Source organism: Aythya ferina (assembly GCF_964211825.1).
Source record: "Aythya ferina genome assembly, chromosome: 10".
NCBI lineage: Eukaryota > Metazoa > Chordata > Aves > Anseriformes > Anatidae > Aythya > Aythya ferina.
In genome coordinates, this window is record NC_140306.1 from 11,397,425 (window position 1) to 11,424,185 (window position 26,761).

General features: G+C 45.4%; 1 protein-coding gene across 2 annotated transcripts; it reads left to right on the forward strand.

Annotated features, from left to right (window-relative positions):
* Positions 1 to 75: 75 nt before the first annotated feature.
* On the forward strand, positions 76 to 25,683 carry ABTB1 (ankyrin repeat and BTB domain containing 1). Of its 2 annotated transcripts, none has more exons than XM_084530773.1 (12): positions 76 to 314; positions 1,910 to 1,972; positions 3,068 to 3,123; positions 4,028 to 4,172; positions 6,173 to 6,332; positions 7,271 to 7,316; positions 8,323 to 8,439; positions 13,679 to 13,794; positions 18,935 to 19,033; positions 19,630 to 19,797; positions 23,007 to 23,207; positions 25,022 to 25,683. In XM_084530773.1, the coding sequence occupies exons 1-12, from the start codon at positions 259 to 261 to the stop codon at positions 25,226 to 25,228; spliced, it is 1,434 nt and encodes a 477-aa protein (XP_084386899.1). In that variant the 5' UTR covers positions 76 to 258; the 3' UTR covers positions 25,229 to 25,683. The 2 variants fall into 2 exon arrangements, with proteins under 2 accessions (XP_084386899.1, XP_084386898.1); XM_084530772.1 differs by having other exon boundaries at positions 81 to 314; positions 13,679 to 13,836.
* Positions 25,684 to 26,761: the final 1,078 nt, after the last annotated feature.

Here is a 26,761-nt window from a genome sequence, read left to right on the forward strand (position 1 = left end):
CTCACCCCGCTGCCCCTCAGGCCCCGGCCGTTGCTCCTCCGGGCCGCGGGAGGGCGGCGGCGGGGCCTCTCTCCTCCCTTTTTTCTCCGCCCTGTTTACATCCAGCACCGTTTCCGTCCCCTCCGGTCCCTCTCGGTCCTCTCCGGTCCCCGCTCTCCCTTCCCCGGCCCGGCCCAGCCCGATCCGACCCAACCCGGCCGCCCTCCCTCCGCCCGCAGGGTCAATGCGGCGCCGCCGCCCCGCCGCCTGTCCCCGGCCATGGACACCAGCGACCTGTTCACCAGCTGCAAGAAGGGGGACGTGAGCCGTGTGAGGTGAGCTTTGGGGACACGGAGGGGACAAGGGGGGGCTGCAGCCGCTGCCAGCGCCTCGTCCCCGGCTCCCCCCTCAGCCCCCGGGCGGGCTGGGGCTGCCCCGCAGCCGGGAGGTGGCAGGGGAGTGGAAGGGAGAGCTCCTTTCTGTGTAAACAGCCCCAAAATTTGGGTGGTTGCAGGGTTTTTTGCTGTTCCCTGGGGTTTGTTGTAATGTTTGCTTCGTTTCTTAGAATTCCCCAGTCGGGTGGTTGTGTGTGGGTGCTGTCTGGGGTGTCCTTGTGGAAACCCCTCGTCCTCGGTGATCTGTCTGTGCGGCTGGGCGCTGCGTGTGCAGCAGTAGGGAGCTGGGTCTGTGCAAAGTGCTCGTGGAGATGCTCAAACACCTCATGTAGGCTGTGGGGGTGTCCCCGAGAACCTGGGGGGCTAAATTTCAGCCTCAGCCTGCTCACGGTGCCGCCAGGTGCCGTGGTGCGAAGGCACGGGGTGACCCCGCACACCTCCGCTGCCTCTCACGGCCTCCCTGCTCCTGTTAGATCCTTCCAGCGCGTGGATCTTCCCCGATAATCAGACAGAGCCCCTCTGTCTCAATGAGCTTCCTAACTAAGGAGAAGAAGCTCTGTGGGTGAGGTCTGGGAGGCGGTTTTATCAGTTGTGTGTTCACGTTAGCTTAGTTTGTTGCAAGCGCTAAATCGCAGCGTGCTGGAGAAGGAGAGGCCCTGCACATGACCTTGCGGAGGTTTTAGATAACCAGCGGAGAAGTGATAGCGGAGAAATCATCGGGCTGAGAATGCTGTCAAAGCAGAGATGAGCGCCGCATGGAGCCAGACAAAACAGGCTGAGTAGAAAGGATCTGAGCTGTTTGGGGTTTGGATGGAGTCGCAGGAAGCTGAAGTTTGAGGAAGGCAAAACAGAAGGAGTGGAAGAGGGAACTGGTGTGGTGGATGAGGAAAACAACTGAGAATCTTTGTGAGGGCTGAGGGGAACTCTCTTATGTGGCTAGGAGAGACAGCTGGGGCTGTAGTTGGGGGCAAGAACCAGGCTGCGTAAGAAACTGGTGTGCAAGGCAAAGGCTGGTTTCTAGAAGTGCCAAGGGACAAGAGTTGGCAGCCTGTGATATAGCCTAAATGGGCAGGACAAGGAAGTGACAGGAATTAAGGGCAGTCTGGAGTGATACTGATGTTGTTACTCATGGTAAGAAAAGCCATAAACAGGGTAGAAGTTTAGCCTTATTCTTGTAAATTTGGCCACTTACTAGTAAGTATCCAGGCTGTGAGCATTTAAAAAAAAAAAAAAGAAGGTACTGCTGAAGTGCTCATTCTTCTTTTGTGACTGGCCTTGTTAAGGGTCAGCAGGAGGTTGATTTGATCTCCCTCTTCCACTACTCACCACCTAAGATTGAAGGAAGCTGTCAAGTCACCCTGAAGAATGCTGTTCTTTGTTTGACTGATGTCACTTGATCCTTAGGTTGAATGCAAGATCTTGTCGTGCCTTTGGAAGTTACCACCCAAACTCAAAGTCCCATCTTTTTAAAGAGAGGAACGTGTCTGAGTGAGCAAGTACATGAAGTTATGACTGTGCTCTCCCTTCTCTTCCAGATACCTCCTTGAGCAGCGAGATGTGGAAATTAATGTCCGAGATAAGTGGGACAGTACGCCTCTGTGAGTCCTGCAACCTAAAGCACAGCCTGGGTGGGAGGGCAGGGCATTCAGAGGGCTTTTGCTCTCTTTGCATTACAGCTAGAAGCTCTGTTACAAAATGTCTTGGGTTTTGCTTTGTGAGAGATTTGGCTGCATATTTCTGCTTCTCTCCTCTGTGCGTGCTGTGATAAATAAGTCTTTGTCTCCCCATCTGAGTGTCACTTGCTGGAGTTAGTGCTCAGGAGCATGGTTAGTGCTTCCAAATGACCTGGATTGAGCCGTCTATTTTTGGCCTGGCTATGCTTTTCTTCCAAGTCTATGGTATCCTACTGTGTCTTTTCAGGTAAAGGTGCGACCTGATAAAATGCAAAGTGGCTGTGGGATCACTGTCTGTCTGGCGAGGTTGTGAACATGCAGTAGGTAGTGAAGAATCCTCAGAGTTGAGGAGGATTGTATGAGCTTTTTTCCTCCCTACATCCCAATTCCAAAGTGTACTTAGACGTCTGCAGTATATTTGGAGTATAGAATAACTTTGCAAAGTAAAAGTAGAGTCACATTTGCCTGCTGCAGTGCAGGATGCAGGATTCTCCTAGTCTGTAGGACAATTTCAAGTCCTCATGAAAATTAGTTAGAAAAGGTTTAGATTGTGAAAAGGAAAACAAAACCTATCACAAGCTAGACTTCAAGGGATGGGTTTTCTGTACATACGTTAGGGGTGCTGTTCCCTCATTGTCCTAGCATGCAGCAGTCAGATGGACATACCAAGGAGCAAGGAGAATTCAGCGGAATTGCTGAGTGCCCATGAAATGAACTCCATTAAAATGAGGGAGCAGATCTGGCAGCTAGTGATGCAACAGAAGATGTAAAACCCAGGCTTGGGACCTTGAGATCTCCTTGTAGGACAGCAGTGCCTATGAGTGCTGGAAACAGATCCTGTTTATTCTATTGTTTGAGTCAGACTTGGTATTCAGGAACAATTCCTTGTTTCTATGAGGAGCCATCTTCTAAGCTTATCACGGATGGCTCAGTGCTGAGGTCTGCATGTTGTGGTGTGCCCAAACACTGAATTTTGCTTCCTGTTTTATCTCTAATTTTCCTTTCTCTTGTTATTGCTAGGTATTATGCTTGCCTCTGTGGACACGAGGAGCTTGTACGCTATCTTCTAGCCAATGGTGAGCAAAATAGTTCTGGTTATCTTGCTCCCTACTGGTCTGTAGGGATTATATAATGTTCTAACTGTACCTTGTGGAAACTTCTAGTTTAATGAACCATCTAATCAGTAATCTCAGGCTTTAGGGAAGCTTTCTGTGATGACTCATGAGGTATCATGACTTTCTGAAATCACAACTGGTGTTTTAGAAGGGTGAATTGCTATTAGGAGTATGTTGGTGTAAGAATTGTATTTCATCTGAAGAACTGTCCATATAAAATGCTTTTGCAGTCTTCTGATAGCCTTGCTTCATACCCAGGACTTGAAGGTGAAAAGCAAGGACTTTGGCTAACCTGAACTAAAGCAAAGCAAGCCATCCAGGCAGTGTCTGCCCCGTTGGTTCTTGGCACCTAAGTTCCTTTACACAGTGGTGGCACTCTGCATTCTGGCAGAGGAATCAGTATGCAGAGTGAGATCTGGAATATTTGTTTCTCTCCCTGCATTCGGTGCACTTTAATCTGCCACTCATGTACGTCTAAAATAGGAAAATGCAAGTGCCCTTCAAATTTGTAATAGAGTCTAAAGAGGCGTCTTTTGTCCTCCTGTTAAAAGTCCAAAAAGTGATTGTACTCTTTGTACAGAGAGATTCTTCTCCCCAGAACATTGCTGGAATCATAGTGAGTGACTTATTACCAAAGTCAATTTAAATGAGTCATGACATCTTCAGAAAGGAATTATGTGGTGGGAGTACAGCTTTAGGTTATGCACGTGTAGCGGGAATTTAATTTTCATAATTGTGCTCAGCAGCACAGGAGATCGCAGCGAAATGGATCATCAGCTGAAAATTGTGCTTGTTTAGTGACCATTCAGGGACACATGAAAGACACAGCTCTGCCCTCCAGCATGTACCTGTTGTCATTTTGCAGGAGCAAAATGTGAGGCAAACACTTTTGATGGGGAACGTTGTTTGTATGGAGCTTTGAGTGATGCCATCCGACGTCTGCTGAAGGAGTACAAACAGATCACAGCGAAGTGCATGAAAAGAGACTACTACGATGTCTTCCTACAGCGGTAAGCAGATGGGACAGCTCTGTGTGCAGTGCATGCTGTCATCCTTCCGTAGCTGTTAACCTGGATATTCAAGCTCCCTGTTAAGGGCCAATTTGCAAGGCAGATGATCAGAACCTTATCTCATTCCTGTGCACGTAGAGCTTCCTAGGGGCACATATTCCTGTGTCGCCCTAAGGCTGACTTCCAGGTACACATGCATTGAAAATATAGCCTTCAGGTACAGGTTCCAGAGCCAACAGAAAGTTGGACTTTCTAACACAGAAGCATTAGACTGTCATCCTTGACTGTCAAATCTAAATCAGGTCACCAGAACCACATCAGCAATTTAGGATAAATGACAGCTAAAATTAAGTTTCTGGCCTCAAGTACTATAGCCCGCAACCAAGGTTTCCAACAGTGACAATAGGTGTCTTATTTTTGAGATGCTCAGTTTGGGCTTCTTAAGGTGCTCTTACAGGCAGGTTGCTGAGCTCTTTCTTTTTGTTCATTAACATTTAATTAAAATGTGTTAATTTTAAGATGTTTCTGAAAGTTACCTGTCACACCATGTAGTCTTAGCCTAGAGCTCAAAAAGAAGCCTAACTTGCTCCACGAGTAGAGGAATAGTGTCAGTCTTTCTCTCGTGCTGTTTTTCTACCCCGGAAGCTCTTACATTATTACACAAACATATTTTTTTTTAATTAAAAAAAGTAATAAAATAAAAGTAATAATAATAAAAAAAATGACAACCACAGATTTCAGCATCTATATCTTCAGATTTGGAGAGAAAGCAAGTCCTGGAAAGATCTGAAAATCTTCCCATTACTACAGAGTCCTAATTTCTAAAGCCGTGAGAAAAGAGTGGAGGAAGGAAACTTATTTGTCTAACTAAAATCAGATTCTGCCTTATGTGGAAGTAGAGTTTTGCAGGGTGATATGTCACTTCCCGATGAGTTTGTGGCTCAGATAATGCAAGGTTACACATGAAAACCAAAATGTGCTGTTTTCTACTTCTCATTCCAAACAGATTTAGCATTAAAATTGAGACAAAGGGCAACAGTAGGGGGGCAAAAAATTAACACCTAACTGTTTCCATTTCATTTTGGACAAGACAGTAGTAGGAGGGATGTAGTGGCAGGAGCTTGAGATCAGCATTCAGGACCCTGCTGTGATATCATCTGCTTGCATGACCCCCATGCCTTTCTGTGCATCAGTCCTGCTCTCTAAAGGGAGCATGGTGCTTATTTCTCCTGCCTCATTTGTGAGGGATGTTTGTGAGAATATTAATGCAAGAGGTGATGGGTGTTAGGAAACACTGGTGAGGGATGCCGAAAATCTTTTAAGTAGCAATCTTATTTTTCTCCTTTTCAGGAATGAGAGTATGGGCATGCAAACATAAGCAGGGCTTCATCTCTGATGTGGTAATCGCCTGTGTTTCATGCCTGTAACATCCTTCCTTCTTCTAAGGGTGTGTGATCTCAAGTCCCTTCCTGTTTGGTGCATGGTTAACGCATGCACACTGACAGTGGCCAGGGAGCAGAAAAGTTGTACCTTATCTTGTGGTGGGGTAATTCTTTTATGAAAATATGTGCTTCTCTGGATCATGAACAAATGCTGGTTGTCATATGAAAGTTTAAAAGTAGGATTAACCTTTAAAAGATGTGTTTGGGGGCAGCTAGTCCCTTGTTAAAATCCTCTGCCTGCGTTCAGGGGCTCACCTGAGGCAGGAAAGTTCTTCCTCAGTCTGCTTTTTACATGTATTAGGTATTAATCATACACCATTCAGGTAAGTTTGTAACTTTTTCAAATTACTTTTACCACCAAACATTAAAACTGCCTGATTTGATAAAAGGCATCTAGGCAAAGCAGCCTGCCTTTAAACTGTCTTACTCTCTTCCCCCCTGCACTTTGTGACCTGTTGTTCATTTGGAGCTTAATGTTACCGGTGTCTCCCACTAGCTTTGCTCCATTCTCTCCTTTTTCATTTTGCAGCAGATTTCCCCTCTCTTTGTTCCCTACAGGTTGCTGGAGCAGGGTTACCAAAGCGACATCGTTTTCATTGTTCACGGCAAATCCTTCTGTGCCCACCGCTGCATTCTCAGTGCTCGCAGCGCCTACTTTGCAGAAATGTTTGAGACCAAGTGGAAGGGGAAGAACATGATAGTGTTGAAGCATCCACTGGTGAGCAGGGCTGTGCTTCCAGCCTTTCTTTTCCTTTTTCAGTGGGGTGAGAAAAGTGAGTGGGAAGGATGGTCTGAGGGTTAGCTTCCACAGTGGAAGTCTTGGAGCTCAGAATGACCCTAGGCAAGGAGAAGGACTTGCGAAGGCACTTTATGCATAAAATAGCATCTTATTGGATTAACAAAGGGCTGTAAGGCTGCATAGTTTGCCTTTGTTCCCTCTGTCACAGGCTCAAACATAGCTTAATTAATTGCAGTAGCAGGTAGCTGTTACCATCTGCCAGCTGCGTCATAACTCCTCTGTGAGTTGAGTCGCTCTAATTCCTGGTGGACAGGTGGTCTCTAGTGAAGACATCACCTCCATAATTGGTACTAATTGAGTCCCTTTTGTTGCCTTTACAGCAAGAACTAAACATGCCCTAAGTACATTCCATCCATTAATCACCAATACTCTGGCATATGTTTCCATTGCTTGATTGTGGCTGTGCAAAACCTCTCATGGCAAACACAGTTCCAGTTTCTCAGGACATTACTTAATGTTTCTCCTTTCTCTTTGTACAAGAACATAGCTGTCCTGTCAAAGTAAGAAGAGGGTTTGGAAATATTTGTGACCAGTAAAAGAGGGAATTTTACAGAGTGTGCATTATAACTGTGTCTTTGGAGCACTTGCATTAGTCAGGTCCTGTCCCCTAGGCACATGGATTAGTGTCAGCTGATACATTTGAAGAGCAGTGTAAACCAGGTGGAGTGGCAGCATCAGTTATACAAGGAACATAGAAATTAGATATTCAGATTGCTGTGTCTGAGTTGCCATTTGTGTGAGTGTTTTTTTTTTTTTTTTTTCCCAACTTGTTCAGGATCATGTTGGTATCCAGGCAAGATTCAAGCTTGTTAAATTCCTGGGAATTCTAATGGTAACTTTCTTGTGTTTTATTTTAGATTAATCCAGCAGCCTTTGGCGCTCTGCTGCAGTATCTGTACACAGGTAAATGATTTACTGTCTAGTGCATGTATACGTGGCTGGTGGGTTGCTGTCTGTGCCTCTGCCATAGCATAGTTTGGGTGGCGCAGGCTTGCAGACAGGCATGTTTGGGTACACGAGTTGCCAACACATCCTTTCTGCTGGCAGAAGGGGAGAATGTGAGCAATCCACGGCTCTTCCAAGTTGTTTGTACCTTTTGCCAGTTGTTGTCCTGCCAATAACTATACAGTCAATTAAAAAAAAATCAGCTTTGGCTGATTGGCTGGCTGGATGGGGAGAATGTATTTTTAACTTAGAGAAGGTAAATTTATCATCTGGGGTAACAATCTCTATAGTTGTTGAAAACCCAGCTTTCCACATAGGGCATTTTCAGTCTGGCAGACCTGATCAATGTGTGCTGAATGCTTTGACTACTTGCTGATATTTTTTTTCTGAGCAGCAGTGGATCATAAACTGTCAGTCAAAATGCCAAATGTTGCATTGTACGCATGTTGAGTGCTGAGCTATTTCAGGCCAGGAGGTGGTGCCAGAAAATAACTTTATCTTCAGGGCTGTCTCCCCAGTTCAGCATTTTCAGAAATACTCCTCACGACATTTTCAGTGATGCTAAAAGATTCTGGGGTTACAGTTCATGAGCCTAAAGTGTTTTCTCACCCCAAACCAGACAGTCCGTGGTGGCAGTAATACATGATGCTGTTGTGCTGCTCTTTTTTATTTTCTGAGAGAACTAGCTGCATTTTTGTATAAGCCTGTTACATCTTTGACTTCTTAAATGGAGCTGTTAGGATAGATGCTGGAAAGTGGGAATATGAATCAGATGCCAAACTGAGATGGGGGTGGGCTAGCAGATCTTAGCTTCTTGGAATGAGTTGTAACTGGACACTGAAAGGTGAGGTGATGTCTCTAATTATTGCATTTCTGTGCCATCCAGTCTTCAGTCCTTGAATTTACCATTTTTACAGGTAAGTGATATGGGTTAAAAAAAACTGTCTGCATTTGTTCTTCACAGGTCGTCTCGATATTGATGTAGAATATGTAAATGATTGCAAGAGATTAGCCAAACAGTGTCGGCTGCAAGACCTTATAGATGACTTGGAGACCAAATGTAAAAAAGTCTATGAATTTGGTAAGCATCTTACGTGCTGTTGTCTCTGCTGTGCAAGTGCCCTTTCAAGGAGAAAGAGGAAAGCGTGATGGTGGATATTTCATGGTGGCCCCCTTGGGGCTTCCAGAACATGATTTTGTTGTGGAATCCCCATGTTTGCATGATAGTTTTCAGTCACGGGTTCTCTGTGGGGCAGCTGAAGTGGTTTCTGGCATGTGCATGTTTATCATTTACATAAAATGTTTTCATTATAGTAGAACAGCTGTGGCAGCAGGACTTTGCTGTGGTTGCCGGCCATTCAGTGCAACACTATGGGGTATATTGGGAAGTGCCTTTCAGCAAAGAGTTTATTTAAATCCCCGGGGAGATAAAATATGTAGAACTGGAAGTCCTTTTCTGCATTTAGCTGACTCCTAACCAAAGTAAAACATTCGATAATTGGTTCAAAATGGATGCAGAAAGAGATATAATACTTTTAAAAACAGAGAAGTATTTCTGAAAGGATGTGTGTATTTTTAACACGTGTCTGTGCCAAATGTTAAATGATTCAATCCTCTATTTAAGGGCTTTTTGTTATCCAGAAGGCTTGTGATCTAGTCATGACATCAGCTTATTGCATGAAAGCCAACAGTTGGAGTTTATCATTCATCTCTTTAGCTCAAGAAAAAGGACACGTGAAGAATCAAAACAGCACAAGTAGGGCAAAGCAGTGTTAATCATTAAATAACAGAAAGGTATCTGGTAACAAAACCTTCAGGCTGAAAAAATCTGATTCTCATTTCATGCTCTGAGTTAACTCCTTTACTTCAACCAAGTGAATTTCATTTCAGGAAGGTAATGTAGTTTGTAGCTTCTAAGTCAATAGCATCTTTTTCCTTGATCTAAGAGGTGAGGGCGTAGCTATTCCAGCTTTCCATTTTGAATTACAAATTCTGATTATTCAGCCTCCTAAAGTTGCCGGGCTTAACAGATAGAGATAATATTCTGACTCAAGAAATTCCTCACCTGCAGATCACGTGGAAGATTTTGCCATGTATACGTCTCCCCTTAGCCACGTGCAATTGTTTGTTGGTGATGGGATACTGGGTTACAACAGTGCAGCTGTTCCCATATAGACCAGGCTGCAAGTGGAAGCTGTGTCATAAGTCTTACCTTAGCTGTGTAAACACAAATGTTAACACATCTGCAGAGATGAGAAATGTATTTCTTGGTTTCTTTTTATGAAATGCTAAGTGTAAGATGTCAATCTGGATATTACATGGTTGGTGGAAAAGGGGAGTGGTGGAGAATACTAGAAGTGGGAAATAATAATTGCTTAGGCATCAGGTAACAGAATTGTCCTGTGGTATCTTTTGATATCAAAGTAATCCCGTGAGATGCAGGAGATCTTTTTTCTTTTTTCTTTTTTTTTTTTTCCTCCAAGGGTCTAGCTGAGACCCCTAAGGTGAGCATTCCACCTTAATACATTAAATTAGAATCTCATATTACATTGTGGGAGGAAAGTAAAGTGAATGAATTTCTGGCTGTCTAAAGCCACTCATTGGCATCTTAAGGATCATAAAGTCCAGTGATTTATTTAGCAAACTGCCAAACTTCTTGGCAGGCTCAGAAAATGCAAAATGGTGAAGTAACATTTCAGGGTGCTTGGGAGTTCCCGGTGCAAGCTGTGCCTGCGAAAGTGATAAAAACCTTCTGGGTGGCAGAGAATAAATCTTTTAATTTCCTTGCTCTTTGGCAGGAAAGAGCTGTTCTTCATGTGTAAGGTCTGACAGAAGACATAATCAATGTGTTTAAAGCACTGATGGAAATCCTAGGCTTAATTTTTATTCACAACAGGTTGGATTCAATGGAATAGACAGAACTGCTGATAGGTCTGTTAAATGTTTTGTCTCCTATCAGATTTCAGGTGGAAGCCAGGAGAACTTGTTGATTCTCCAGAAAATGATACATGCAAGAATTATAGACGTTAAAAATGGGAAAGACCTGAGATCACATGTCTGGCACTGGACAAAGCATTACTGTTCTCTCTCATGCATTAAGAATCTCTGCTTGTTCAAAGTGTTTGCTGTGGAACAGACATCTGATTTGGGTCTGCAGAGCAGGGTCATGTCCTGCATCTCTGTTACAAAGTGGAAACATGCCTAATAAAACATGCGAGTTCAGGCCTGTGCAGCTCCAGTGGATAATAGCAGTCTTTGCAATGTCATTATCTAGAGTTAATCAGCGTTTCAAAAACACTTAGTGACTTGGCACCCACAGGCAGTAGTTTAGGAAAACCTGGAGAGGATGACCCACAGCATTCTGCTGCACCTGAGATAGGCTTCAGTGTGACTGCTTGCATGTGGACGGTTCCTACAAAAAGAAAAAAATGTTGCAGTGTTTGGAAGAGCTCAGACAGGGTTTGTCCAGACTAAGCCATAATCCTTCCTACAGAAGTGAATATATTTGAAAATAAACATTCTGTAGTTACTTCTACAACTTCTACAAAAGGTTTGGAAGAAGGATTATCATTCTGTGATGCTCACCTTCATGGTGGGGGCACTGGAGATACAGAATTAGTTGTTGCAGTTTGCTGTGGCATTGGGAAGAGGAAGCATAAGGCGTTACCTGGGTGTGACACCATTTTGTGAAGGTTTGGAAGTTTGGTGTTTGTTTTTTTGTGGTGCATTGACTCAGCTGAAACAAAAGAATACAAAGACGTATTGAGCAGCAGGAGCAAAGGCAGCTGATGAATTGGGAGGTGATGTTCAGTGCTGTACAGCTGGGCTGGATTGGGACGGAAGACAAAATTGCTCCTTCCTCAGCCAGAGTTGGGTTATTCCCTCCAGGTCTTTGCATTGTTTATGTTGCCTGTTCCCGAAAGCCCTTCATTCCCACTTTTTGCTAAAGGTGATGGTCCCTGCTGCTTGCTTGCAGCCAACAGCTTTTTCCTGTTTTATCACTTTGATTTTTTTTTATTGTTTGTGTTAGGAGAGAGTTGCATGTGCTACCAAATGCTGTACTCCTGGATTTTGGGAGACACAGTGTCTGAAATGTCTCCTGGTAGATGTGCTTCTCAGACAAACCACCGTTCTTTCATGCTTCTGTGAAAGTGCACAGATGCTTTGCAGATCCCATGAGAACTCTTTCCCTTGACTACTGCTTAAAAGTTGCTGGGTCCATTAGTGCTCACAGAGCCTGATTGATCTGGCGACGACAGGCACTACACAGATATAAACAATTCTCTCTGCCATAAAGAGTTCCTAATTGCACAGTGAGAAATTTGCTTCTCTCACACTGGTCTGTAAGTGGACAGGGCTCTTCAAGCAACGTGTGTGAGTTGGTGCCAGGTCTCCTTTTGGCTTACTTCCCTTAACTGAAGGTGGCATTCAGTGCTAACAGAGCAGCCCATCTCCCCGCTGGTGTAGCTCCATGTGTAGCAGTGATGGTACCTGGCTGTCTTGTAGATTACCCTTCCTTTTCCAGCATCCTCCTGGGATATTCGGCCTATTTGAGGCACGCTGGTAGCGTATCTGAAGGGTGCAGCAGTAATGTGGAGGAGGGGGTGGAGAACTTGTTTTGAGGCACATCATGGTCTCGTGTCGCCCACGGCCCCGTGAAGTCATCTGATGGAGCTCACGTAGTGCTGCGCAAAATGTCAGGAAAAATGAGGTCTCAAGGTGGCGTGATTCACCTGCGAGGGGTTTTAATGCGGTGAATCATACCTGTCAAATTATTCTGAGCACTTCAGTGTGGGGCTGCTTAACTCTTTTGTCCTTGAGAGTTAACTTTGCTTCTCCGTGGCTCCCAGCAGCATCTCAAGCCTTCCTTACCTCAGCTTGGCATTCGCCAGTGGTGCGTCATGTTTTTCACGTGCTTCCTTGTGTACCAGGGACTCCTGAATGTCTTACGTGCTCCAGTCCTCACCCAAAATGTGCTGACTTGAAAACAAACCTGAGGAGCGGTGTGCCAGCAGCAGTAGGGTTTCTGTCCAGCTACTGCACTGCCAGTTTGGTTTGCTGCTCGTTTGAGGTTGGAGCATTCCTCTCTGTTATTCACAAAGCTGAACTTTCAAAAGCAGCAAAGATTTCTTACGGCTTGAATTTTACAAGCATTGCTTGATTAAGTTTGAATACTTGCTCGTATTGCCTTTTCCAATGGAAAAAGGGATCGATTACAAGTGCTACAGCAGCCTGCTTTTCTTCTGACTGAGGGATGGCAGGTTTAAATGTTTGTCTCTCGTGTGGTGGCACATGTAGTTCTCAGTAGTTTTTGGAGGGACTTCAGACTTCTCTAGGATGCTGGTGTTGGAGCAAACTGGAGACTCGTGCTTTAGCATCAAGAAGAGCAAACCCTTCTGTAAGGGCATGGCAGCAGCCTGCTGGCCTACAGGTGTGCAGCAAGGCCGTTGGCTTCAGTGAGCTCCACATCATTTTGATCATAGCAAGACCACAAAATTAAGGGCATGTGTATTGCTTCTCCTTTACCAGGCTGTTTAGTGACAGGGCAAGACAGTAAGACACGCTAAGCCTGAAAAAGGCAAATAAAGTAGTAGTCTGTGTGCGGTTTATTTGGTCTCTTTGGTGGTGGTGGCAATGATTATTTAATATTTGCAAACAGCAAAGGCTTACTCAGGAGACCAGGTGTTTTGGGGGTCTTTGTGCTATGGGATCTCCATAGGTAGAGAGTAGAGAACAGACTTAGGAGCACAGAAGTTATTATCTAAACAAGAGTAAATCCCTTTGTTCCATGGAATGAAGTTAGGATGGCACAGCTGAAACAAGACCCATGAAAGCACGTGGCAGAGCGGAGAGGCATGGGGACAGTTTCATTTTACCCATCTTATCCCTCGTCAAGGGCTCCACCATAGGTGGTGCTGTCAGTGGTGAGGATGGTCAGCTGGAGAAGTCTCTGTACGGGTGACTCTTGCAGGGATCAGAAACCTGTAGGACAGTCCTCGGCTATACCTGATGACAAGGATTGCAGAGAACAAGCTTGAAATATGCCTTTAGCAACTTTGTGTTCGCTAGTATTCATATTTTGGTGCAAGGAATAAGTTTGAGGAGAGACAATACAGGCATCCCTTTCCAGCCCTGCTCGTGAGCTGTAGTGAGGGGTGCTGTGTGCATGTTCACGCAGGGCCATCACTTGTGCAGTGCAGTAAAAGCTACACAGCGATAACGCTGACGTTTCCTGCAGTCTCTTTCTTTTCTCTAAATGGGAGAAAATGTTCGTATAGGAATTTAGGCATCTCTGCTGTTTTGTTTTTTGCTTCTTCCAGTTTCTTCCAAGCCAGGGACCTGTGTGAAAGTGCTGACGATTGAGCCCACAGGTAACTGCCGGCTGCAGGAAGATCTGGCTCTTCTAGCAGACTGCGCCCTGCCAGCCGAACTGCGGGTAGGGAGCATTTATCCTACTTCTGGTCTCTCTGGGGCTGTGGTATGTGTTCACATGTGTTCGGTCTCATTCTCTCCATTTGAGTTTAATGCTTGCTTGTTTGCTGGTGTTAATGCTCCAAGCTGATTTTGTAAATGCTGAAGCATTTTATTGCTTGGAAATGCTGTAAAAGTATTTAATGAGGCTGTCAGTGCTGGGCCTTTCACTCGGATTTCTCCCCCGGCAGGGATCTTGGTAAATGAAACCCTTGCCATGCACTTGGTGGGGATTTCCCCATTGACTACAATGGTACGAGAGTTGGCCCCCCAGCTCTTTTTCTTTCCCCCAGCCACCCTTCTTGAATACCAGGAATATTTTATCAGTGGGCACTGTTACCCAAGGGGGCGCATAGATGGAAGGTGTCTTGCTGGGCTTACTTGCTGGGAACTGACACCCTGCAGCTTCAAACCCTGCTTTCAAACCCTGAAATATGTTTAGCAGAAATGAGTCCTTCCGAACCAAATTTAACTTGACTGGCAATAGATCTGTTTTTCATAATTATGTCTTGTTGATCCCTAGAAATGGTCCACAGACAACAGATTGATGATCATAACGTTAAAATACCATCAGGATTATTAGTTAGACTCAGATATGTGGATATTTGCACCTACTTGTGGGAGAATAGGTTAAATATTAGAGGTCTTCATTCTCCTTGCATCTGTTGCTTTCTCTAGTACCAGCAGTTTCACTTTGCTTTTGTCTGCCCTCTTTTTCTTTCTCTTTCATACCAAGCACTGAATTTAATAACATGAACTCATCTTTGGTGGCTGCTATGCCCAGAGGTTGTATGAGTGAGTGCTGTAGCAAAGTTTATTGCCTTTCTTCTTCTTTTTTTTTTTTTTTCTTTTCATCTCCTGCTGAATAGACCTGTAATAGACCTGTATGCTGCAGATGTCAGGGAATTTGATGAAGCAGGGAGGATCCTTTGCTCAGTGTGTGTGTGTGTGCATGCAAGTGCAAGAGTGTGAGTGACCAACCTGATGAACAGAGTCTTACCTGCAATATGCCGGTGTGTTTTGTGCTGGCTTTTGGCAGACACGTTTCTTTGAGTACAGAGCTCTTTATAGAGGTCGTTTTTCTCTGTCAGGTTTCCACCTACCAACTCAGGCATCGTTCCTATGTAACTTCTCTCCCCCAGATAACTGCATTTGTTTGTGGCTCTCAGTATGCTTTCCTATATGCTTGCAGGCTATAAAGAGAGGTGATACTAAAAGAAATCCCTAGTATTACCTCCCCAGGAATTAAAATATGGATTGTGGCCCCAGAACGGTGAGATTTACATAAAATTTAAGTCACTCCACAAATAAATCTAATGCTTTCTGTTTGATTTCTTGTTCCTAGATCTTTATACTACAATCCCGTCAGAGTTAAGGTTTTCTCCTCAAGAGTTAGAAACACCTCCCATGTAATTCTTTCATGTGGAATAGGAATTGGAAGGAAAACGCAAAACTTGGAATAATGCAGTCATCTGACAGTGCCATGAATGCCTTTGTGAGTTGTGGTTTTCTTGCTGTGTTCATAAACCAGAAAGAAAGCAGCTACAACAAGGTTAGGGTTGTTAGGGCTGTGAAGGTGAAGAAGGCATGGGCATATGCCTATTCAGTAGGGATTTTGTATGCTGTGCACAAACGTGTGCTTCTTTAAAGTCAATTTCTAAAAGATTTCCCTGTTGTTTCTCTCCATATTTTTTTCATTAATTTACAAAGAATATATAAACAAATGTCATCATCCTATTCCCATTTATCTGTTCCTAACGTTTGCAAATTGGTAAATTCTGTGAATTAGAAATCTTTTTCCTGGACAGAGAATTCCCACTTCCTCACTTCTACAGGGTCTCACATCCTACAAGGAATAGTATACAAACCATTTAACTCAAAATGTCAGTGTCAACCGAATAGTCATATTCAAATATCTATGTTCTCTAGAGAAACATAAACATTTTCTAGCATATGCAAAACACAATTGGTGTTTGGCTTCCGGGTCAAATCCAGCATTTTTTGATGGCAGTTCAGGTAATAACCAGAATTTGATGAGGCATTCTGAGCTGCTGCATACTGTGTAATGCTGTACCAAATGGAATTGGGATGTATACCACTTTCTATTTCACTATGAACAAATAATTTACATGTGATGTCTTTATCTAGCACTTGATCTCGTGCCTGCCCAGTGACCTCTGAGTTAGAAACTCCAGGACTTCCAGTACGGAGGACTGCAGGCACATCACTTCCTCGCAGCTGTTTTTTCATTCCTTTTTAACTGAAATCTTATTTTCCAACATAAGATGAAATCAGACTTAGAAGGATCAGCATGGCGTGAAAGAAATACTGTTCTTTCCATCTGTAGCCACATTTGGTGTGGCTACAAAAAATGTGGCCATTTGTCATTTTTGGCATAAAGGTGAATGTTGTATGGCTTAGAAACATTTGGAAGTAATGTCACTGCAGCCATGTAATGGAGTTATTGGTAGTTATTCCTGGGTTTTGCTTCCTCTGTTTTGGCAGAGGCAGATGAACTGAACTATTAAAAACTTGCATCAGAATTTTTTATCCAGTCCACTCGCATCTGATTATGGGCTGGTAATCTCCTCTTGGATCGCTAACCCCTGTATTTTGTGTTGTCATTTATTTACAATTGAATCTTCTTGCTGAGCTAATCTCCTGGCCAGGGTACAAATTGCTGTCACTGAGCTGTTCTGCGTGGTTTTGCTTCCAGCAACGTTTCTATTTAAGCACCAATAGCAAATTCATAGCAGCAAAGGCTTGATCCTTGCGATGTCGGGGAGATCCTGTGAGTGTTCGCGCTGTCTTTTGCTGCAGAGGTGTTGAGAATATTTTTGTATGGTGAATGAGATATCGTGAAAGTGTTTGCACCTTGTAGGCTAGACTGTTTTGTGCCTCTTGGGCAGCATACTTAACTTTGCAGCTGTGCTTTGCCTGAGCAGAAGTATGTTAAGAGGTTGCCTTAATGGGGGGGCATGGGAATAAAATGTTTTTCTGCAGGGAAGAAAAGACAAGACGAAATTTCTGAAGTGTGACAAGGGAGGAGAGTAGAAGTAGAAGAGACTTAAAAGGGGAGTAAAAAGGAAAAAATCTGCAGAGCCACTTCATGCTGACTAGGAGTGACAATGACATGACGTTGCTTTTGTAGTATGAATTGGAAATGACCTTGTAAACCTGAGCAATTAGAGTGCAGACCAGGCAAGGCTAGGAGCTGGAAATTGAGCCAGTAGGATTTTGTAATTCAGGAGACAAACTGAGCCAAACAAACTCCCATGTCTATCCCAGAGGGGTGAATTCTTTCTCAAAATTTATATTTGGGGAATGAAAGGAGCAAAGGATGGATGACCATAGGAGCTGGGGAATTAATGCCTCGATCTAACTTGTGCTGCAAAGAGTGGCATCTCATGCAAAGCCTGTTTCTAGTTGCCTGTGAAGTTTGTTGTATTTTTTTAATTTCATATCAGAATTTCTAGGAGAGGACATGGAAGCAGTGGGGATAGCAGCAGGGCAAATAGAGCAGGCAGTCACACCATGGCTACCAGCTTTTGTAATGGGATGCCACAGAGCATCCCTGCTGGGGTTTGTTCATTGCCTCCAAACACAAGGCATGGATAACAGCAAAATAACAGCCCGGGGAAGCTACAGATGGGGCAGTTTGTCTCATCTTTGGTACTGGAGGTGTCCTTTGTGTTAGAGCTGTGTAAGAAGCAGGTAATAGATCAGGTGTGGAGTGTTCCCTGGTGGCTGCATCTGTTCTAGGGGAGAAGTCCCCTGGTGGGGATGTAAGGGGAGGGCTCACAGCGGGGAGGAAGCATCACTGTGACAGCCCTGCATACAATTTGAATGTTGCTGGCCTTACTCTCATATGATTAGGAAGCAGAGGCTGCCAAATGTTGCTGTGGACAGACGAAGAGCACAGCAGATGGGGCCAGATTGCCGTGTTTGGCGGTGTTGTGAGCTTTTGCCAGCCTGGTGCCTTGCTACATCCCAGGACCTGTGTAAGAGAAACCCCACTGCATATAAACTGAGCTCATCTGAGAGCACCACCCCAGTGCATTGCGGGCTGGGCCTTTGTTTAGTCTTGGAGGGTGGAGTCATCTGGCTCCTTAGTAAGGCTGAAAGTGTGTTGCTTCCAGTTTGGATCCAGGCAGGCATGTTGGAAATGATGCTTAGGTAGGCTGTGATTGGAGACTGGTCTTCAAGGTCAGCCCAGGATTTTCCCAGGTGCAAATTTGGGATGTATCTTTCCTGGATGAGAAACAGGGGTAATAAACTCCTTGTCACAGGCAGCACAGGGGCATGTGTCTGGAAAGCAAGAACCAGGAGGAATTTTTTTTTCCAGAGATTAATTGTCTTGGTTACATGACTGTGAATACAACCTTTTTTTTTTTTTTTTTTTTAGCAACCAAACACAGAATAAGGTAGAAGTGAAAATATTTGGAAGTGTCACTTTAAAATAACATAAGGCCAACAGATTTTTTTTTGTGTGTGTGCTGTCTTTGTTGGCATGTGGGACTGGGAGGAGGTGTGTTGGTGTTAAAATAATTCACTGGAGTATTAATACCGCAACAACACTATCTTTGGCTGCAAATCAAATGAGAAATTTAAAATGTGCTTTGGAAATGTTAGATTATTCAAGTGAAGCCATAATTGTAGCCAAACCATTTTAACATGGTTTATACATCTATGTAACCTGTACTTTACTACATCCACCTGGAGATCTACACAATAATGTGCTAGTCCTAAGCTCTCGTAGGCTTATGAGACCCACTTTGTGAAATAAACGTCACCTCCACTTGGTTTGCTGCCTTGCTAGGTGGTGCAGAAATGCTTTCTGGAGGTGTATGGAAGGGTCAGGGAGTTTTCATTGAAAAGGGAAGCAGCTGTAACTTGCACCAGGAATATCTCTACCAGGAGTGCAAGAACTGGACTCCAGTCCCTCCCATCGAAATCTTTCGTCAGAGCATCTCTGGTCCTCTGTGTTGTGCTGAGCGAACAGATGGATGGTTGCATCTGGGAACAGCAGGAAGTCCAAACTCAGGTTCCTGAGCGTGTTTATGGCAAGAACATTAAAGGCAGGATTTTCTGGTTTCTTTTCCCAGGTTGGTTTTGGGGAGTTGCCGTTTGACAGCACCGACAACTTCAACAGTTGTCCTGACGTGTGTTTCCGGGTGGCAGATTACAACTTCTTGTGCCATAAGGTATGTGCCTGCGCTATATTTCGTTCTCCTGTTCTTTGCCCTGAGTGCGCTGTCTTCCCCACTCATCCAGTGTTGGATACGCTTGGCAGAAGCAGCATTGCCTCATCAGCTGGAAAACCAAAAGTCTCGTTGCAGCTGGAAACTCTGTTCAAAACATTTAATAGAGCAGCAAACCCTGCCTTTCTTGCAGAAGTGAGGAGATAAATTTATGAATTCAGCTACAGCATTCACAGCTGCAAAACATCCTGCTGCTGGTTTGTGAGTTCAGTGCTTGGAGAGGGGAATGTTTGATTTACAAGTACACACCAATAAGAATAGATTTTGAGATCCAGCCTCAACTCATCTCCTGCCCTAGTCCCATGCTACTTGTGAATCTCTTAAGTTCACGAATGCTTTTGGTTCTGAGGTTAGGCAAGATTAGAAATAAGGTATGGAATAAAGGGAGGAAGGAGTCTCACCTGAAGAGTGAAAATGCAGCTTCAGAATATAGGGAGAATTGGAGTTACGGAGTCTGAGCCTCAGAAATATCTGAGCTGCTCCGACAGGTAGTGCTGTTTGGCAAATCACTAGTGTTTTGGCCTTTCTTCCTTCTCCAGGCATTTTTCTGTGGTCGCAGTGATTACTTCAAAGCGCTACTTGAAGACCATTTCTCTGAGAGTGAGGAGCTGCAGACACAGCCCAGCATCCCTGTGGTGACTCTCCACAACATCTCAGAAGACATCTTCATCCGGGTCCTCTACTACATCTACAGCGATGATACGGAGGTGAGGCCAGCCACAGAGCTTTTCCTCCTGTGCTGTTTAATTCCAGAGGTGTGCACAGCAGAGTTTTTCTGCAGCATCCTGGGGATTGTTTCATAAATACTGCCCTAGTCTGCTACTTCATCTCTGTCTTAGGAACTCGTGTACTGGGACTTGCTGTGAGCTCTGCAGGGAGATGGCTTATGTGCATGACATTCAGAATAAATCCCCACTCTTCCATCCAATGACAAAAGCGTGGAAATTAGGTTTCATGCTGCATGTTGGGCTGGTAAATGCAGGTCTTTGCAGATTTCCCCCTTGGGCTCTTGAAGGGTAAGGTGGGGAGCTGCCAGTAGATGGCAGATCGAACACATTTGGAGATGTGGAAAGGTTAAGAGATTCCTACTTACTTACCCTTGGCATCATGGCCCACTTTTCCATTCGTAGTGAGTAATTGTTGCCACTGTTATTTATTGCTGGGATGGGCAAAGGTTCCGCTGGGAGACCAAGGCCTTGTTGTGCTCACTATTGCAAGCAGGGACAAAAGGGCTCTAACCCACACAATTTTGAGTCTAGTGGAAGGTGCTGCAAATTTCAGCAGTTAAGCAGCTTCCTGCTTCGATTTTGTGGCAAATGCTTTCCACAAATGTAGCTGCAAGATGCCAGGACACATTCAGGCATTAGGGCAGTGATCAGAGACTGCTGCACCTGCCAGTGTCAATTTTTCCAAAGCAGCTTTCATGCTCTGGGTTAGGTGCCACGTACAGAGAGCACATGCAGCTGCGACCTTGTTTCTGCTGATCTGTTCACCTCAGGGCAGCAGCCAGGAATACCCGGTGGGGAGAGATGTATTTAGCAGGCAGCAAGAGCAGGATTGCCATTGGTATGCCAGAGAGCAGATGCTTCCCTTGTCTGTGGTCTCCCCTCAGCCGTGCTCTGAAGGAGCAGGAAGGGAGGCAAAGAATTGTGTTGTGGTTGTGAAGATGCTCCTGACCTTGAGACCATGCTGCAGTGGGACCCTGTTGCCTTGCACCTCTGCAGTCTGCCTGCTTCTTGGTGGCTCACAGGAAGGATGTTTCCCAGTCAGCTGCCCCTTTCCAAGGGGTGCCTCAGCTGCCCTAGCTGGACTTGGGGCAGGGCAGACCAATAGCAATAGGTAGGAGTGGAAAGGGTCTTGCTTGCATGTTTCCTGTGCAGGATGGTGCCATCACTGGCACTAGCTTGGACTGTAAACTGAGCAGACAAGTTGTGAATTTCTCTGGAGAGTTCATCTGGCATGGAAAGAATGGTCAAGAAAGCAGGAATATAGCTCAAGTTCCACACTTATATGTGGAGTATTCTCCCTGGCCCCTGGATTTCTCCAGACGGATGCCAACACTCTTGGTTCCACTTTTCTTTCTCCAAATAATGTAAAATTTTTTCTGCTCTGTAGTAGTGACAAAGCTTGCAGCAGGAGGGAAGAATATGTACAGAGCCCAAGAAGAGTTCCAGGTAGAAAGAGAAGCTGCTGATCAGAATAATTGTGTGGGCTCGAGGGGAGTTTATGGAGGAAGCTGCTGCCATCAATACTACTGACTCAAACACCTCCAGCTTGTGAGGTTCCTGGAGCTGTATGAAAGGACAAAGCAGCACTTGATTAGCAATCCCAAAAGCTTTGTTACATCCCTGTGGCACTATAGCATTCATGACATGCCTCTAACACATCCTTCTGCACAGCTGTTGCGGGATGTTGTACTGCTGAGACATTTGCTGTGAGTAGACAGTCCAAACACCGGTGTGGACAGCTGTAGGGGAGGAAATAATCAGCTTTTTGCAGTTGTCAGAGTGAGCAACCACACGTGGAGCTGTGCATAGCAGTGTTTTTGCACTAGAGCTGTAGTTCCTCGGTCTAGACCAGTGTGACTTGGTCTCTAGGAACAAGTGATCTTGCTTCCTCCCCAGCCTCCCCTGTATCCTGCAGATTGGCTGTTAAAATACATGTGGGTAAGTGCACTCTTTGCACTTCACATTAGCAGGAACAGAACTGTGCAGAAAGTGGCTCTAGTTCCAGGTTAGTGACGCAGATGGCTGACTAAAATAGGATTTGCCCAGCCAGGGAGGATTGATTGAGTGAAGCTGGAGGTGGTGTCTCCAGCATTACCTATGGCATTTTTTATCCTCCTATTGCAAGGAACAAAAGTATCCAAGAGGGAAATGGGAGGCTGGTTCTCTACCTCAAGAGCCTCAAAATGTTAAAGGCCATTAACAACAGTATGAACTTGAGCATCTGGTACATGAATTTAGTTCAGTTTGAATGCCTGTCAAAGCTCCAGTGATATTTGATGTGCAGTCTGTTCCATGGTTAGTTGGGCTTCACATACAATTTATTTGGGGTACAATTTTCTGTGTGCTTCATCTAGCTCTGATCCATATGTCGAAATACTTGCTTGTGGCTTGAAAGCCCCACGTGATTTGACCTCCTTTTGATACTGCGATGCTTCCAAGGAGCCCTGGTCCTGACAGTACCTGCTGTGATTACTGCTAGCTTTGAGAGCTGCCTTTGAAGCCGAGATGAGTCGTGTGCTGTCCTTTTGCCTGTGGGTTCCTTGATCTTAGATCTCTGCAGCGCTTGTGTTCGTGCTTCTCATTCCCCTTTTCGGGGGCTGGTTTGCGCCTTCCAGGTGTAGTTTGATAAGATTGGGAGTTCCCGAAAGAGATGAGAATGGCAGTGGGGGCAGGAGGATATGCTGGCTGGCTTCACAGAGCCAGTTTGAGGGAGGACCTTAAGAGAATTTTGCACGTTTTTTCACAAAATGGGAATCCAGAAGTAGAAAATGGGAGGAAAAGCCCGAGTATGGACAAAATTCTCTGTTCTGCCAGCCAATCTCTCTGAAGAGCTTTCAGTACCTCTGCTACAAGCTACCTCCTTCTGTTGCCACATTGAGTATTTCCAAGCAGCCAGCATGGAGCTACACTTCAGTGTTTCAAATTGCTTTGTGCTTAGTTAGGGGGTCAGCTGCAGGATGGCAAACTTCTTGCTTTACGCTGAGCAAGCTGCCTCTGCAGCATTTTAAACTCTACTATGACTGAGTGGCAGACCTAGCCCTGAAAGGTTGAGCTCCTCTCTTTCCAAAGCAGCGTTTGGGCTAAGCAACATTTCAGGGAACCTCTGCGAAGACACAGAAGAAGGCATTTTGCAAGGGACGAGTGAGGTGGGTGTTATTGGGCAGTAATTTCCCTCTTCCCGTTGCCAGCTGTCCCCGGAAAATGCCTACGACGTGCTGTGTGTGGCAGACATGTACCTGCTGCCTGGGCTCAAGCGCCTGTGCGGCAGGACCTTGGCGCAGATCCTCGAAGAGGACAACGTTGTCAGCATCTGGAGGATTGCAAAGCTGTTCCAGCTGACCCGGCTGGAGGACCAGTGCACGGAGTACATGGCCAAGATCATCGAGAAGGTAGCAGAAACGCTCCCCGCTGTGCTTAGCACATGTGCCCATAAATTCAAATGCACAGTGAGCTGTAGGCTTAATGGTTGTGCTTGGTCTGTGATAAATAGTTGCCCTCTCTGGTTTTATGTGCTTCCTGAAGAAGAGCAGCTGTTGGGTAGGAATGCTCGTGGTGAGTTAGGATGAAGTTTGGGAATGTCACTGCAGTAAGCCAAATGCTGGGGGCTGTCTAGCACAGCCCTGGGGGCTGGAAAACCTACCCCAAAAGTTGTTTAAGTGCTGTGGGCAGGTGACTTTCACCAAGCTTTCAGCCACCATGGCCAGAGTAGCAGCAGTGTTGTCAAAGTGCATCAGCTGCAGCCTGGAGAACCCAATGGGGTTGGCAGGGGAGCTTGGTGCAGGAAATGTATGCAAGTGTTCACACATAGCCTGCTCGGGGTGGGGAAGGGTGGTTTTCCTGGCACACTGCTATCGATTGGAGTCATCAATATGATCTCTCTCCTTTAGGATGACAAATCTAACTGTAGAGGTTCTCAGAGGGGAAGTTTGGCTGTTGATCAGCCAGAAACAATTAATCTAATGCTGCAGTTTTCTTTACGAGGCTCCATTTAAGTGTTACACTTAGTGATTATAGCCTGAAGTGTCAGGACTCATGAATTAAGTTGCCGTACAGAAGGACAAACTAGAATCTATGTGGGTTTATTTATTTATTTATTTTGTGTCCTTAGACAGGTCTCGCTAAGTGGCTTATACAGCTCACATGGGAATCTAACATTTTCGCCTGCACCTTGGAAGGTGTGAAATTCTTTCTAGCTTGTGAAAACAGTAAAGGGAGTAATTTTAGGGCTGTTATTTTGTTCAGTGTATTGCTTGGGGATGATAAACACATAATTGTGCACCCAGATTTTGGCTTCAGAAAAGAGAATTCATTTTGAAAGCTGAATTGGTACCCCAAGTAGTAACTGGGCAAGGTAGGGCTTTGCTCGTATGTTCTTCTTCCTCTTTTCTAGCCTGAGTGGGCTCCCTTGGACCCAGTACTGGCAATGTGCCTTTCTAAGGGTGTTAGCACAAATGAAGCCAACCCCAGCTGTTAAAACATCAGCAGCTGCCAGCATCTCATGGAGATGCACTGATGATGGCAACGGGGAGAAATTTTGGCAGAGTGGCTAGCACAGAGCAGGGCTCAGCAGCCCGCTGCGCCCAGGCGCAGTTGGGTCGCACAGACAGACGGAAGCTGCCTCTCACCCTTCAGCACACCACATGTTCCTGGGGAACTCGGTGCAAAATCATTCATGGGTGACCTGATTCTGTCAGGATGGGCACAGAACAGAGCAGCTGCACTGCTGTGATCTGCTGGTGGTGGTGGGGTGAGAGCCGTGGTGGAAGCAGGCAGCTGGGTCTCCTGCTTCTGCGTTGGGCGCAAGCGCCCGCTGCCTTGCCTGTTGCAAGACGTTTCCCAAAGGTGTCTGGCAGAACCTCCTGGTTCCTGCTGCCAGTTCCTGCTAGGGAGCTTTTCTGGAGGGAATATTATGTATATTCATGTGCCCTGATAGCAGAGCTACGGATTCTTAGTGGGTTTTACAGTGTGCTAATTGAGGTGCAGGTTACTCACAGCTGTGGCTTCTTACTGTTGGAGTATTACTGCCTCCTTCAGGTGGATAGCAGGACACATCTCTAAGGAGACACGGGAAGATTTGATAGCCTTAGGATTCCTTCTTCTCCTGTAAGATCTCTAAAAAGTGGATGAGCCCATTATCCAACAGTTAACATCTCTTTGCCTGCCTTCTTGTCTTCCTAACGATGCTTTTGTCCGCCCCATCCAGCTGGTGGAGTCGGAGGAGTTTGTGGCTGCTGTGAAGGAGAATGCAGAGGCTGTGGAGGAGCGGCAGGAGACTGACTCCATTCCCCTGGTCGATGACATTCGCTTCCACATCACCAGCAATGTGCAGACTTACAGTGCCATCGAGGAAGCCAACCAGAAACTTGAAGCTCTGGAAAACCTCCTGGCCAGTATAGGGCTTGAGTGCTGATGTGTGCAAACCCTGCCTGTCATATGCAGCCTGCGTAACCCCCAGTGGGTTGGCTCGGAGTGCAAGAACATCTGAGTCTCTGAATGTTTCTTTTCCTCTACTTTGTCCTCCTTCCCATCCACTTCCAGGCATGGTTTCTTTTTAATTTATTTACGTCTGGACATTTGCATGTCTGGTTTGTGTTTGATTTTATTTTGGTTTTGTGTCTCCTTTCGGAAGTAGCTCCCAAAGTTCAGCCTAACTCAGTAGCTGCTGCTTTGTACGATGCAATGCTGATAGGAGACTGCAAGCCGTGGGGGTGAGGGAGTTGCTCGGGGGGACTTGCTATGCCTGGTGTTATGATCCATCCTGTTCTGTTGCCCAATAATACACTGCTGAAACTGGTTCATGCCTGGGTATTTGCTGAACTGCCAGCAGCAGAGGAAGAAAACTGGATTAAACTCTTCAAATAAGTATATTAGAAAGAAGATGGCCTTTCTTTCTTTCGTTATCAGCATTATGAGATTGGCAAAGGTGAGCAGCACTTCCCTAACAGAGAGACAGAAGCACTTGGCTGTGTGGAAGCTGCTGTTTTCACCTGCTATTCTAGTTAGGTGGAAAAAGCCAAAGTGATTTCCAGGTCTTCCCTAGCTTTTCATCGCTTTGAAGTGTTGTCATTTGGATTTCCACACTCAGAGGAGTGGAAAACCTCAGATTTTTAAAGTATCTGAGTTCTGACAGGTGGACAATGTATATGCAATCAGGAGGGGAATACAGAGCAAAGATTTGACGTTTTCCTTGTGCTGCATGGGATGCACAACTTAAGAATTTAAAAGCTTTGCTGAACAAACATCTTTGGTGATACAGAAGAGACCAGAGACCTTCCATTCCTAGAAAGCAGTAGCTTTCGATGCATAAAAAAGGGAGAGCGCCCCTTGTCTCCCTAACAGGGGAAGGAAACAGCACTTCTTCTTGGAAACAGCACCTTTCCCTTTCTCTTGGTCCATTGTGGTAGAGAAAAACTGACTTGCTGGTTGGGCTGGGGGAGAGGGGTCACCAGAAGTCTTCTGAGAAAGAAGAAGGGGCCTTTTGGGTCTCTCACGGGGCAGCTGTCCCACTCTTCGACCTTCTGGCTTTGCTCAGCCTTCAGCCTTGTAGGTTCATGGTTCTCCAGGAAATTCACTGTACTAATGAATGTTTTGCAATCTGTGTTCTGCACTAGGTCATGTTATCTCTTCGTCTCCTTAGACTCCTAATGAGGGTAATGATGTTATTTCTCCTCAGCACCGACCAGCAGGTGATAGCCCTGCACAAGTAGGCTGCCCTGAGAGCTGTTTAGCTCCAGAATGGCATGTTACTAGAGTCTCAGGTCTCCAGGGCTTGAGCCAGGCATACTTTCAGTGCTGTGAGCTGGGGGGACAAAAAGCATTGTGTGAAGCACATAGGGAATCTTGCACAGGTGGTGGGCTGCCATCACCAGTACGTGTTGTCATTTTGGTCACACCGTGCAGCAGGAGTTTAAAATCCACGTCAAGTGTGCTTTTAGTGTTTGAG